Source organism: Odontomachus brunneus, unplaced genomic scaffold (assembly GCF_010583005.1).
Source record: "Odontomachus brunneus isolate Ranch 3 - 2012 unplaced genomic scaffold, Obru_v1 Obru_scaffold_066, whole genome shotgun sequence".
Lineage (NCBI taxonomy): Eukaryota > Metazoa > Arthropoda > Insecta > Hymenoptera > Formicidae > Odontomachus > Odontomachus brunneus.
In genome coordinates, this window is record NW_022639516.1 from 118,373 (window position 1) to 134,652 (window position 16,280).

At 40.5% G+C, this 16,280-nt stretch overlaps 1 protein-coding gene across 1 annotated transcript in view; it reads left to right on the plus strand.

Annotated features, from left to right (window-relative positions):
- Positions 1–16,280, plus strand: part of LOC116846680 (venom dipeptidyl peptidase 4-like) — a 156,239-nt gene that overhangs the window by 92,826 nt on the left and 47,133 nt on the right. Inside the window, exon 5 of the mRNA XM_032820844.1 lies at positions 12,148–12,200. Coding sequence (XP_032676735.1) covers positions 12,148–12,200 — 53 coding nt within the window. The remainder of the gene's footprint in view (positions 1–12,147; positions 12,201–16,280) is intronic.

The following is a 16,280-nucleotide window of genomic DNA, read 5'->3' on the forward strand; positions in this document are numbered from 1 at the left end:
ACGTTAATTGGACGATTTTTAATTAGATTTCTTGAAGTCAATGGTTAATTAAAATATTTTTAATTGAACAGGCTTATATTAATCATCAATTAAATTTGATAATTAATTGAAAAAGTAATTAATTACTCGCAATTCTGACTGGAATGTAGTATACATTGTTTTGAAATGTGTATGTGATTTTGTACATAGCGATTGATTATTTCTGACTACTGGTACGTTGATTTGATTATTTCAATCAATTAATATCCAACACTATTTGCGGAGCCGTGCATGAGGCTGACAGCGACGAAAAAGTTGAGAGGAGCGCGGCGGAGCGCGCACTTGATCAGTAACGCTCGAGGATATTAATCAATAAAGGGCCCGTGTGCGCCGAATGGAGCGCAATCGCATGCATGTGCATCGAGTACTTCTTGATTTACATTATGCAGTTTCGCGGCGTGTCCGGCCGAAATTTCCGATAGTCGCGGGAAATCATGCTCGGGCTATAAGTGGCTGTACTAGACATTCGTGGCCTCTCCATGCATCCTCGTTTCAAGCCGCTGCGGCCACGAGTGCATTAGAATCAATTCTTAATGTCCCTCTCGCCGGTGGTGGTCCACTCGCGCGGATTGGCCGTGTGTTTATGAAACGAGACGCGATTTTTCCTCAGCAGTCCTGAGAAACGAGAAATAATCGCGGCCCCTCCTGTTATAAATAAGGAAACGCGAGGGAACGCACGTCTCCCGTTAATTCGCCCGAAGATCCATTGTTGCGGCGTATATTGTGCGCGCGTAGCAGCTAAATTGGGGCTTCTAAATTGGGCAACGCCCAATTTAGAATTTTATAAGACGCGAGGTAGAATCCTAATTGCAGAATAAGAATTATCTCATCGTAAAATTTATGAATCGATTCCTCCTCATCTTTCTTTCTGTCTTTTTTTTTTTATTTTTATTTCCTGCCTTCAGTATCTCCGAGATTTTTTTCGTCTCGGTTTATTGTAGCAGAAAGTTACTTGCAAAAGTGTGATTAAATCGTGCATAAAATATCGATTCGCAAAAATCAGAGGATTTTTAATCACGCGAATACCGATAAACCTGATCCACTTTTCACTCCCGATGTGCCAATTTTAATTACTTTGCAGCAGCGTATAATCGACGTGGAGCGTTGGCGAAACCGCCAACATTTATTTACTCGGTAATCATCGGACTTTTCATCGAGTTGCTGTTAATGGAACTCGATAACGAACGCAAGATTCGCATTTCATGTTTTGTGAGAGAATGTTATTTTTTTCGCTCGAACAGTCATGGTATGATTTAATAAATAATATAAGTAACGCAACTCATCAAATTCCTGGCTAATTAAAAATTTGAATATAACCTACACCAATACTTCGATATTTTTACACGGAGAAAAAACTTTGATCGTATTAACATGAAGTTCGATTGTAATGAACGAACCAACGCGTTTCGATTGAGGAAAACGGATCTTCTAATTTTTATAAACAAATTTATGTTACAAGAACCAAAAATTTCGTATCCTTCAATTAAAACATGTTCATTCATCAAAACTAAACTTCATGCTAATATAATAAAATATTTTTTTCCACACAGAGGTGACCGAACAATAAATTATTTTAAAAATTACTTTAAAAACGAATTTTTATTTCTATATAACATATAATATTACATATAAAATATTCTCCAAATAAAAAAATGTAATTTTCTGAAAAATTCTTGAAAATAAAAAAAATTATTTTCAAGAAAATGATTGTCTTCTTTGATTATTTAAAAAAAATAAAAATTATTTTTATTATAGTAATTTAAAAAAATTGTTTTCAAAAGTAATTTTTAAAAACAATTTTTTCTTAAATTATTTTAAAAAATTTTTTACAAATTACATTTTCATATTTTTGAATAATATTTTATATTAATATACATGTATATATACACATATATATACATACATGTTGATGTGTGTGTGTGTGTGTATTTGTGTTATTATATAAAGCACTCATCACGAATAAATATTTTTTATTTCTTGAACATTGTTCCTCTTACTGTAAAGTGCCAATATGCTGATCGCAATTACGTCTTAGCGGGGTTAGGACAAATGCACTCACGCTCATCTGGCATACACGTGGCTCCCATCTCTCGCTTATTCACCCGCGATGGAACCGCTTCCCCATCGACCAGAGCCAGCGTTGAAATTTTCCTCGCGCCGCGCTCCGCAAGAGCCGCATTTAATATTCCGCATAGCGCGCGCGGGAGAGGCCGCAGTAGATAAAATCGATACTGATCAGCCGGCACTGCGCATCGTCTATTGTGCGGCGCGTCGCGTTCGCCGCCGATCGAGCAGTTAAGTCGGCATTGTTACCGAATACTCGTCGGCGGCTTACATTTAAATTCCGAATTCCTTTCGTACAATGCGCCATTTAGCACGTTAACGTAGCGCGACGGGGTGGAGGATCATCAGTGGTATCATTACGACGCGACTGTCTTCGTTTTAACGGCCGTTAAGGAGACGTTAACGAGCCTCGGCCGACCACTCGGCGATCTAATGGTTCCGTGTAATCTGCAACTTCGGTCGCGCGACAAACTGCCGAGCGGAATCGCGTGTCTGGCGAATTTTTATGCTCGGGCCGACCGCAGTCTGATCCCGAGCTTCAGACGCGCGCGAGTTATCTCGCGAGACATAAATCATAATTATTCTTTCAATCGCCGTCGCGCGTAATTAATTAATTCGCCCGTGGTGTGTCGATGCCCGTTCCCGATCGGGCGATGAATTATTTCATCCGTCGCGAATAATCCACACGCTGTACTAATTCTGGACATGGAGCGCGGCGCCAGATAGTCCGCATAAATTATTTTTATCGCGCGCGCGCGCTCCGCGATTTTTTCCTTGAACCGATTCGGATTAAAGCTCGGAATTAACGGCTTGGATATCGTGACAGTCGTGACAAGCGTATCGCGCTTTCCATTATTCGGAAAAACGCAAACAAAGAGAAATACGTGGTATTATTTACGTACCCGGCTTAATACTCGAAATTTTTTCACATACACCGGCGGGGGAAAAACAAAAATGTGTCGTTTTGATTGCCTTCGCGCGTATTGCCATACGTTTCTCCAACACTGACGCCCTATGTTGTTTGTTTCACCGGTCTTCCTGTGTGTGTTGATACTTTAGGGGTTATTCCCGTTCGAAATCCGCGTGTAATACAGCGCGACCGACCGTCGATAATACCGTGAACTCGATTCAATTTGCCCAGGACTAATATTTGATCGGCTGGATCGTTGTGCGCGCGGCTCGTCGGCAGAACTTTTCTAAACCTGGTCAATGATCTGCCAATCATTGCGCACCGCGCTACGGACAGATGTCTGATTCCGAGCGGGACCGATTCGGTGCGTGACCGGGCCCTTAATGCTCGCGGGCGCACGCTGGGGCTGATACATTTAGTTGAACAAGTTCGATTCCACGGTCGCTTCGCACACCGACGTCGGCGAGAGGGACCCTCCGGATAAATCGCTCGTTTCGGGACAAGGTGAATCACCGGGGCGAAAATCGAGACGTGACCCCCCCAGTATCTGTCCCGAAGTGCCCGATTCGATTCCACCGCGGACAGACATTTGGCGAAAAATAGCGGCTATAAATATTCGCGTGTACGATCTCGCAAGTCGTACACCCCGGCGACGAAGTACAAGTTTAAATTCATCCCGCGACCGTCGCACGCTCTTCTGCACGACGATCTTTCATGAATTTTCTCGTATCGTGGTGGAGAACGGTCGCTATGACCAGCGGTGACATTCTGTTTTACGTCGGTCTTTATTGTTTTACGACTGAAACGCCATATTTGCGTACATAAGATTCTCGTGCTTCGTCCTTAGGTTACGACGTGGAATTTTGAGAGCACTCCAAGAATAGCTTTTGCGCAATGTCTTTTGAGCAAAATTTTCCTCAAAGTAATTGAGATTGCAAGTAAACATTTTATTCAAGTATTGTCTAATGTTTGTCGTCATATTTCCTTTTATCTATAAAAATAAAATAAAATCGGTGGTGGACTCCACGCCGTAATTAATGCTGATAAAAACTATGTCATAGAGTTAAAGTTCTCGTATTTTATACCTTGAGACGCGCTTTATATTCGAAATAAATAATATAGGAGATAACTTATAATATCTCTGCCGTCGAGTCGAAAAAACGACTCAACATTAACGACATTAACCGCCTGCGAATTCTCGTGAACTTGGAGAGAGGAATAAAGAAAAATAATAATAATAACCAGGCAGAGTATCCGACAATTCGCTAGATAGATGGTTCTACTGAAAAAAAGTTCTCTACCATTTTGCAATTTCACCACGTGGAGTCAACCATCGTTAAGTTAAAGAAGATGGGCGGCTGATTGCGGGTAATCTTCCATCAATCTTCTTCAATTAATAACTAAAAAATTTATGTTATTTGTAAAGTGGTAGAGGATTTTTTTCTTCCTTAACTTAATCCACCACTCCGTAGCGAATTACCAGACACGCTGTAGATACGAATTCATAGCAATTTGTATTTATGAAAATTTATAACCACGCCACAACCAGCCGTTAATAGTATCATTGAACTGCAAATTTCGGCAATGTAAAGTCGAAAAATTTAATATACGGTTCTGCACTTTAGAGAAGAGCTGAATAACGCGCGGCAAATGAGTCGCGGGCGAAATCGCCGACGGGATTACGACGTTTCACGGCAAAAAGTTTGCTAATTAACATCTGCCTATTCGATCGACCTTACGGCAGGGCGAGGCAGTGGTGGCACAGTTTTTAGCGACATTTAGCGATCTGTTCCAAGGCTCGGTTCCGATGCGTTGGCTACTTTTATTGGAGCACGGCCAACTAACTGAAAACCGAGTGAGTGGCTTGCCTCGGGGAAATTAAGTGTACGGGCGGAAAAACGCGCGAAACTAACAACAGCAACCGCAGGGTGCATTACTAGAGCGCCCAACCGGATACATTCGCGGAAGAATTTAGCAACCGCGCTATCTTCACGCTTGTTTTGCGAGTTCTCTCTTACGCGCGTTTCGTCATCGGCGCGATAATTTTCCCCCTCAAGACTTGTCGCGTGTCATACCGAATGGTAGAGTATTCCCGCGTCAGAGATAATATTCATCGTGGATTATCGCGAATCCCCGGAGAACGCATTTCGCCGCCATTATCATGCGCAATCTCATGCTGTCCGTATTAATTTGTAATTTTGAAGCGCTTAACATTACGGGGATTTATTATTTATTACTATAGTAATTACGCGTTCGGTGAATAATGCGGTCAATTATCAGTTGATGGTGCGTCAATTGTGTGTGTTCTCCGTTACATATGAAATACAGCGGGGAAAAGAGCATGGACGCGACCGTCGAGATTGGGAACGCGATGTTTCCAGGTGGCCACTCATTCCGATACCGGCTATGATCAAAGCTGCTTAGCCCCGGCCATCAAACGGACGCGCTCGTTGTGTCCGACGTGATACAGACGCATCGCCATCGGCGCCAACAAATTCAGAACCTCCGAATTATCAGCAGCCGGGTAGAGTGAGAACACAGTGTGGCGAAATCTGCCATCAATTAGACTCACCTCCCCGCACACGACATCACTTATCGTCCGATAAGTAACGCAAACAATCCGTTTATCCTTTTCTGTCGTTTTCCTTTGTTTTTTTTGTCAACAACGTTGCACAGTGCCACGAATGCGCGACAAGCTCGTGTAGTCTGTTAATTGCTGAGACATCGGCCTTTCACACGACCCTCGCAGATGACGCACTCCGAACGAATGAACGAACGCAAAAAATATTCGAGCAATTACGCTCGGTAGTTAGAACTTTCCAGCGGGATTATACCAGCGAGGGTGAGCTCCGTTCTTTTTCTTTTCTTTGTGGCGGTACAGAGGGTGAGAAATGTGGGGAGAGAAAGAGAGAGAGAGAGAGAGAGAGAGAGAGAGAGAGAGAGAGCTCGCCGGCGGCGTCAGCGGCGTGTAAAATAAACGCTCCTAAGGAGATTACGATCGTCTACTCAGTCGTCCGCGTTTGCGCGCAAACAATACGTCTCTTCTCATAGCTATTCTTGCCTATCCAGGCTTAAACCGCGAATCGAAGCGAGCCCCGCGCGTTTCCAGCAGCGAGTGTGCGTGTGCCCGCGGCGCTGCGGGAATTAATTCCGCGTTAGGAATTACTCCAGCGAAACTTCTGTATATGTGTGTAGCCCCGCGCAAGAAACATTAAATCCTGCTTTAAACTCTTTCCGCCTCTTATTCCCACCGGCGCCGTGCACTCGGGAAATAGTGGCGTTCTCAATTTTATATAACGCCTCCCGCGCGCACCGGCCAACCGCTGAAAATGAAGTAATCGTTCGCCGAATGGCGGGTATTAGTTTAATCTTTAATCCTGCCATGACCGAGATGGAGCCTCGCAGACTTCCGTTGCGTCCGATGGGTGTTAAAAATAATATGTTGACGCGTGATCCTTTTCACCCTCTTGCCCCTTCTTTTACAGCGTTGAACGCACGAAGTGAAACCCGGTGAAGCTTGAAGTGCAATGTCAGAATCGAGTTTGCCTCCTATATATGGTGTCGGGGGAATAAAGCTGAAATTAATAAAAATGATAAATTTTAATAACGGTCGCAATATGCGACGGCCCGTTTGGTCTCCCGGGCGAGACGCACAGTGTGACGGGTCCGAAATTCGGCCGAAAATTTGCAGCAAAAATGTTGGGAAATATATATATATACATGTGTGTATATATATTTCTCAATACATATATATGTGTATATTTCCCAACATATATATATACTATACAAGCTGTCCAGGTCCGCGCTTTGATCGCATCAACAATGGTCCGCGCGCGTCATCATTTTGCCATTCAGAACGCGAATCTTGATTAATTAATCCCTAACTCGATTTTCATTTCTCGCGATTCATTTTTTTTCCATTTCTCTCCCGTACGACTTAATTTGACCGCCCGTTCGAACAATGCCGTCCTGTCGAAAAAGCCGACAACGACTCTTCAACGGCAGGAAAATAATTCACGGTAACATCGGGAAAGCTCGGGCGCATCGTAATTCTTGTTGAACGACATGCGAAATTTCGCACGTGCGCGTGGTCACACATCCCGCGTGAAAAATTAAATGTTATCACTGGAATGTTCTCTTTCCAACGCACACAGGGCGGTGTGAGATGCGCAAGAATCTTTCCTAACTCCCGCGTAGACTTTTATGTCGCGATATTTCATTCGATTCATCGCGTCGAAGAGTTATCGCGATGAACGGTTTAGGGAATAAGCGGGGCCTTTATTCGATCGTAATCTTTACGAGGCAGCAACAAGTTGGTAATACATTTTGCACAAAAATCTCATTCTATCTTTGTTTCCCCTGAAGCCGTCTCGCGACACTCTCTTCGGTTTTCTAAACTGCTTATCTGTTCCCGATCTTCAGAAGCGACTTCTCAGTCGTTTGCGTCGAATGCACGCTTACGGCTTTATAATCGCGAATTGTGTCGACAAAACTATTTCAATTTTTCATCAATTACTCCCACACGACCGCAGACATTTTATAGTTATTCCAGCAATTTTTGAATGCATCAGTTTTGAAATTTAAATACCGTCGATTGTTAACAAGAGTTGTCAAATGTATTTAAATTACGCGCGTGGCGCATTTTTCTTTTTTTATAATATGAAAATATTTTCTAATTTAAGCATTTGATGTAGAATCATGCAGTCAAATAATCAAAAGAAAAGGCTTATGAGCAGCCTGCGCGATTCCACGATTAAAGGAAAAGTACCAATACACTAATAACACTAACAACACCTAATTCTGGACATACTTATTGTTTTAGTTTTTCAATACGAATATTTAAACTTTCAACACAGAATACATACATATATTTAATATATGTACATTTATATTCTCTCTATATTGAAAGTTTAAATATTCGTATTTAAAGATCAAAACAATAAGAATATGTTCAGAGTTAGGTACTAGTATTATTAATGTTCAGACATTGGCTTACATTCAGACATTGGCTTACGTTCAGACCTTATCTTACATTTTCTCTATATACAAACCTATTTCGCTGGTGATCTTGAACGAGTTCACGTGTCAACATGTAGACGCACCAAGAATTTAGCTCGATATCGAACGATCCTAACACTACACGTGTGTACATATTACAAGTGAAAAAAAGTAGCACGTCCGTGCTGAGGTATATTGGTAGCGAAGGGGTTAATGGAGGGCAGCGTGCGCGGCGGGTGTTGAAGGCAGGAATAATGCGATGGAAACGAGCTCGCGCCCGATAGCGAATGCAGTCGCAACACGTGAAAATGGCGTTGTTCGACCTTATCAGGCGCGGCATGATTTATAGGTCCGCTCCGAAAGAGTTAATGGAGGCAAAATAGCGCGGGGTACACCATGAATCCTTCCGTATCGCCGGGCACTGTCGATGGTCCGTTCGACGGCGAACTCGCTCTCTATCGGCTGCCCGGATCTCCCTGCTTGAAACGTTCCCATAGGAGTATCGCCATGGCTGGAGCATTTCCAGCCACGAACGCGTACTCATTGCCCATGCCAATTATCGCATTGATAGTCCCTCTAATTATTGACGATATATTCAGTGACGATGTAACTGTTTTGTTACAATATTATCGCGCTTGATCGTGTAATGTATCGTAGGTGCGAGAGAGGAATTAGGTTATCTCCTCAGTGGAAAAATACCATTATCTTCTTGATATAAATATATGTGTATAAAGAGTAAACTCGATATATTAATACATAGGACGTAAATTTAAAAGTGTTATGGGTTATTGTTTTTTAAACTAAGCGAAATATAAAATTTTTATTTTCTATCAATCGTTTGTATCGAAGATAATTATTTGATGAAGTTAATTTTTTTCTAAATGGAATCGTTAAGATAAAATCATTTTGATTTTTTAACTGTCAACATAATAACCTGTAACATCTTTACATCCTGTACATAGAGGAAAGTTGTTGAAATCGTACCTCATTAATCATACCTGTATCTGATTGTTTTAATATTTATAGCATGTACAAAGTACAAGATATATCATCTGAAATGTTTTGCTTATATTTCTTATTGTTCATTTAAGTTTCATTTTTTTCCATTAAATGTCGTTCATATTCAATGACAATAAAGTAATTGGTACGATTTAGACCAATATACGATTTCGACAACTCTCCCCTATATACAAAATGAGTCAATATCTATTAACACCTGTTTTGAATATCTTCGAAACTATTCCATCCAAAAGAAAAGCGTAAATAGAACTTTTTTTCTAAATAGAGTAACTTCGAAAATCTCTGAAAATTACCTTTGTTTTTTATTTCGGAGATATTCAAGATAGCAATAATTATTGACTCACCCTGTATAAAAAAATAATATGTAAATATTATATTTTAAGAACTCACAAAATCGGCGCTCGTCTTTCGCCATCCCCTCCCTCCTTGAATCACTTGGGGCCGATTTTTCAATATTAATTTAAACTTGCATATAAGTTTAATTTTGCTCAAACACATCAGGGATGTTATTAAAGAGCATAGTTTAAACTGACATCAAAGTTTAAACTACTGTAGAAAAATCGTCCCTTAAACTCATTACTCATCTCTCACTTTCCTCTTCTGTCTTCTCATTTAGTTGAGCGCATATGTTTCGTCCTCCGTCCTATTTTACGCGACAACTACTTGTATTACATCGGGCTTTTTCGTTAAGCCGTGTGAGAACACCGGTACTTTTAGTTACTCCGGCTATACTAAAAGTAGTCTCATAGGCGATCAAAGCACGCGCTCGCATGTAATTTGCCGTAAATGCAAGTGTCACTGGCAATCGATGATTAACGTGACTGAAAAGGCGCGTTTTCGGTCGCACGGAAGCCCTTCGCGGGACGCAATTTACCACGAACTTTGATCATTAAACTTCTAAACGTGGTTTACGTTCGCGCCGGCGAATTCTCGCACGTGCGTCGAGATTGGTTGCACTGGTTGCTGTTTAAACTTCAAACGCACGATTATTGCTTTTATTACCGTGATTATTATTAGTAACAGGACGAGAGAGACTATAAGGAACAATCGGATTAAACGACTTCTTCAGAGTGTGCAATTTTACGAGCGTGTACATTGCTTCAGGAGTTTATAAACTGGATATCTAACAGAACAATCATTTGCAATACTCAACAAAAGATATACTGTTGTTGCTTATTGAAGTTTTTCTTCTTATTACATCCTTATTATATCCGCGATAACATGTGCATTTAATACGTTATAACGTCAGTAGTGGTCGCATCGCAATTGCGTGACGAAATTTGAAAAGTAAAAAGGATTATTTTCAGTCACTATTATAAATATTGCATGGCGTCATAAGTGCCGACTGAAATGACAAACATTTATTTTGTATTGTTAGCATTCGCAGAATAAGAGGGGGGAGGAGGAGAAAGAACTTAGAAATATTCAATATTCGAACATCACTGTATTCTATTTGCATTTAATCGTTACTTGTAATTAGCAGTTACCTTTAACTAGCAGCGTATTAATCATAAATATTATAATTATATGTATGTACGTTGTAAGTATATTATGATACATTAATTATTATAAGCACATTATAATTATATCCATTATGAACAATATATTATTACATGTTCGTTACTACGATATATTTCTCTTCACAGATCACGTTATATTTGTCTTCATGTAATTATTATATGTCTGTATTAAAACAGACTAAACTTTGTTTATATGCGGATGTGCAAAAAAAAATATCGTTAGGTTCTTTTTAGTTGAACTGTCTGAACTGGTGCAATAAGTTAAAGTGAAACAAAATATATTTGTCTCATTCTAACTTATTATACTACTATGCATCAGTTCAGACAGTTTAGCTAAAAAGAACAGACCTGTTATCGTACACATGTGACGTTGATAGCGAACGTATTAAGTAAATTTAGAAATTTTGAGTGAAGGTGCACTTAAAATGAGAAATGGGTGCGTCACACATGTAGCAAGCATGGCAATGTTATGTAACTTGATTGTAAATATAGTAGGATGAACAAATATTCAATAATCTAATGGAGATTGATGGATGAATACGCAAACAAAACAGTAAAGTTGGTCTTTTTATAATTTTTGTATTGTTATCTTTCATTAAAGATAGAAATTTTAATGGATATTTATCCAAGGTTGAAAGGAAGAAACAAAGCCAGTAGTTGTACCTTTGAATGCACCAATAGAGATTTGAATTTTGATTCGGTACAATGGCAAAGTGCAATTAACAGAAGTAATTAACAGAAAGGCATTTCAAGATGACAATCGCGGTCCAAGAAACATTGTTAGAAGCGCGAACTATTATTCGCCAAGCTCACAGTGGATTTTAAATTTCACCCATGTGATATTTGCGGGCAATTAGCGACTCGTCTTTATAACGTTACGTTAGCAAAGTACGTCGTGCATTAGACCGTGACGTGCCCTCCCCTTTATTACTTTCGCCATTCGAATATGCTAATCTCGTACACGCGTGCGAATAATACCAAGGAGAGAGACACATTGTATTTTTATGAACTTTGTTGTATTTTTGTCGCTCTCTCTGTGCCCCGCGTGAATGACGGGTACGAGAGAGAGGTTTTTATTCGGTCGGGGTGCACCGACACATTGCACCCCGACCGAGCCGTCGGGGAAAAGCCGGGGCGAGATGCGACAGTGAAATAGATTCCGTGGCGGGTCGGCGCGCCGTCGTATTTTATGTCACCCGTATTCTCGGTCATACTTAGATAGCCTGCACGAAGCGCGGATATTTTTAACATCGCGACTCGGGAAACTCGAAATTCCCAGGCCTCGCGCAGCGACTCATTGCGGCTCGCAATATTTGATCGATTTTCCACGGTCTGCCGGGCTTGCTCTCCGAATCGAAACGACACAGCAGAAGTGACACGGCGGCTACGAGGAAAATCGATGATCGCAGATTCGCAGATTCCGCGCGTGTTCCATTACAGTTCCAACGATCCGACGCGTTAATGTTCACTATAATTTATGCATTACGAACTGCGGTTGCCCCGATATCGCGCGCGCGAGGGGCACGATATATAAGCGTGAAGGTAATTGCTTTAATTTCCACGAATTAAATGCCGCCCCTTTTGTTTCTGTTTCAGCTGTATCGATACACGTACCTGGCCCATTACGGGATCGTGAACCTGGAAACTCTGTAAGTAAACGAGCCGTGTCCCGACGGCGCTCGCGACAATCATATCTCAAATTTATTCCGCGATCAAGTTCGGATTTGCATTTTAATCTCGGCACTACCGTAAACCGAGAAGGGAGTGTCGGAAAAGCCAAGCGCGGCGCCGCGTGCAAATTACAAACTGCGCACGAATTTAATCCAACCTCGTCTTACCGTCACCGCGCCGCCGCCACCTCTGCTTCCATTCCGCGTCTGAGAACTTTCCTTCGTGGATTTGATCATTAACTCAGCATTTAAGAGTGGTTATATCACGATTACGGAGTCCGCTTTCCCCAACTGCCGTAATCTCGTTCTTTCTTCCCCTCTTCCCCTCTTTCTCTCTGTCTCTCTCTTTCTGCCCTGTGACAATATTTAAAGCTACCGTTTAAGGCCTAAACTTTATTCGCACGATTGCACTTTTCACGGCCACGATATTCGTCGGTCTTTGCGGAAATGGCACAATTATGCGCAACGCTTCTTAGTAAACAATTACCTTGCCCCTTCTCCTCCTTCCCCATCTGTGTCATCTCTGTGCGCTCTTTCAGCTTTCGCGCACGTCGACAGATGTATATTCCCTCGCGTACTAGATTCGCGGCAGTTGATTAATTCCTGATTAGTTTTGACGAATCACTATTATAGCTAGTGAAATTGAATTCGATATTCAATTTGATATCGATGCTAATTTCCATGATTTATTTATCACTCGCATTCGTTAAATGCATATATATATATGCGTGTTTAGTTTAGCCGCATTTAGTTATCTGAATATACTTGTTCAGGCCGAAATATCTATAACATTTGATGGAGGTGCAAATTTCCTTTTAGTTAATCGCAACTTCAGTCGACCGCAATTTGGAATCAGCGTAATTATTGTAACTGAAAGTTTACTTAATCGTAACGCGCTTGACAGATTTTTTTTTGTGCACGCACAACAACTCGAAAGATTTGAGAGAGTGCCGATTGAAATAAAAAAAACAATAGAATGTAAAACCACGATTCTCCTGTGGTATATCTGACATCACCCGAGTCAGTCGTAAAAGCCGCGAAATTTCGTGGACAAATTTTTATCGATCGCGCGAAACCGCGAGGACTTTCTCGAAATCCATGGAAATAGCGTCGTTTCCTAAACGCTTCCTCGGGAGGAAGCGGCGAATGCTGAAGTTTGATTCATTCACACGGAACCACCTCGTCCTAAATCTGACTTGACCCGACCTCGTCCTGAACCTGAGGGAGCAATTCTGCGAAATTTCGCTGTTACATGTGGATGCCCACAGACTCGGCGGACGCATCTCACGGTTTGGGCTCTCGCGTCGCGCTTGAGATCATCGCTCTCAAATAGTCGCGCAGATCAAATCTTGGCCCTCTGCTGAGCGCATTTTGCAAGCGCAAAAGCTGCTCGTCATCTCTGTGCGCGCACCACTGTTTCGTGGTTTAACCGCATAACTGCAGCAAACATACGTATGTACGTGAACGTATGTGCCCCGTTATGTCGAGTTCGAGTCACTTTCGCTGATCCGGAAAAAGTCAAATTTTCGGGACAGTGAAATGTCCCAAAGACAAATAGTTTCGACATGTATAGACTGAAGTCGAGAATATAAATAGTTTGAAAGTATTACTCTGGTTTCTTTCGTGCCATATAACCTGCAAAATGAAAACAATTAACTCTAAAACTTTAAATATACTTGAATTTTAGGGAACATGCGAAACAATTATAAAAGAATAGAATATCTGGTCAATCAAAAAGTTTATTTTATTTTTCTGCTTTCTTCGGCAGCCACTTTTTACATTGAGAGAAAAAATGTCTAAGAAATGAGGAATATTTGTATTTCGGTGGTTATTAATAACATATTTACTTAAATTTTAATTCTTTTATTTAAATAAAATAAATTGCTTTTATACAGAACTAAGGTTCTATCTCTAAGAAAATTCTATATTTCTTTATTTTTGTGTGAAAAAAATATCCTATATTAGTATAAGTAAATATTATATAGTAAAAATATTTCGAAAAAATAAATTTATTTCGAAAAATATTTCGAAAAAATAAATTTATTTCTTGGATATTTTTTTTCTCAGTGTACAACAGAGATGTATGAATGCTGCCAAAATATTCTGCGGCTAAAAATCACTTGAATTACGTAATGAATAATTTGTTTCCGTTGAATGCAATAGTCAAATTTGACTGAGAGATCGAGTCGAACTTTTTGATCCAATATTACTAATACTTCTTCAATGACACATGACATGTGAACATTAACGGTATTAATTTAGCTACATATGGATTCAATAACGTATTAAAGTGATCGCGTTTATTTGATACAGTTTTATAGTTGCTTCGCCGGTGGAACATTGGTGTTAAAAATGACCTTCTGAGATGAATATGTAAATTCTAATCGTGCTTCATACTTGGACGTAACTAACGTACGCGCGGCGATAAATATTACAGTAACGAAAACAGGACTTGCGAGAGTAAAGCGTCTCGTGCGCGGGAAAAGTTAATGTCCTCGCGGGAGTTTGTTTTCTACTGCCAAATCGGCGGGACGTTTTTGCAAATACACAAATTTCGCAAATATCCTTCTCGGTCCTGGTATCCAGTCAGCTGGACATTTTTCCTATAACCTGATTCTTCTTACACTTGAAGGATGCAGAATCATAAATGTCCAGCATGCTGGACTATTGATTAATCCGGGGAAATTTATGTTTTAGTGTTTTTGAAGTCTGATAGCTGCACTGTGAAATACAAAAAAACTAAAAATTCTGGAAAAAATATATTTATATTTTAGTAATCCGTGAAGTCAACCGTTTGTTTGGCATACTTAAGAAAATTTAAGGAAAAATTTTGAAGTGTTTAAATGATATCTCCTGAGTGCAGTTTTAAAAAATATTGCTTTTATTTATAATAAATCAGCACGAATCTATATTATCTAATAGCAAAAATCAATATTTCTGAGCACCGACGAACAAAACAAGTAAGATGTTGCTTCATAACAACAGTGCTGAATAAATGCGCCTATATCTGTCATTCTTGCATATAGCTCATGAGAAATCGATGTTGTTTGAGTAATAATAAATTGTCAAATAAAGAATTAAGAGAAACCTGATAATATAATAAACCTGATATATAGTAAACTCAATATAAAAACCCAATACAGTAAAACTTTCATGAGATAAAATTTTGCCCTAGGATTGAGGAGAATAAATAAACATAAATTTTGTAAGGAACTTATTGCCGCCCGTTTTGGTTCGCTACATTTCATACTCCGAAAAATACCCGTTGTTGTTGCACGGCGGTCGCTCTAAATCGCGGGGAAAATCATTCTTTTGTGTCAAAACAAACGCGTAATATACGACGAATAACGCGAGATTATGGCGCGTATTATTGCGCGCGATATATCGTACATTGGAGCACATTGCCCGTTTTCCTAAGAATATGCGTTCAACTTTTCTATGCCATAAGCAAGCACCGTCAGAAATGCAGGCGTTGTGTAAGAATAATCACGCAATATAGAATTTATTTAACCGTAAATTTTATTATATAACGCGCGACTTTTCGTTTGCTTGTGAGGGGAAATTTTTCATATTGAGAAGAGGAATAAACCTTATACCGCGTGCACTCTCATCTCCCTCTCCCCGAAACCCACAAAACGAAGAATAACTGACAATTTCGATTTTAACGTCCATCAACGAGAATACATTCTCTCAGACATCGGGGGATCTAAAACCACTCTCCGATGTGTACGTGAGCACGCGGAGGTAAGGGGACACGGCAATGTATAAGAAAGTCCGTCATTTCAAGTTACACCACGATACATCCCACACACTAGACGGAATCGGGACGGACAGACCTTTGTAAATTTCGTACTGACCCTACGTTTATTCACGCACGGCGGCAATCACGGTGCGGAAAACGGTCGAGGTTAGTAAACTCTGCCGCCGTTTTTGGCTTTCGGTGTCGCGATAAAAGGCAGCACGGGTACATACCGGATCCGTGTGTTGTGTGAGCGAGAGTAAAAGGAGAGAGAGAGAGAGAGAGAGAGAGAGAGAGAGAGAGAGAGAGAGAGAGAGAGA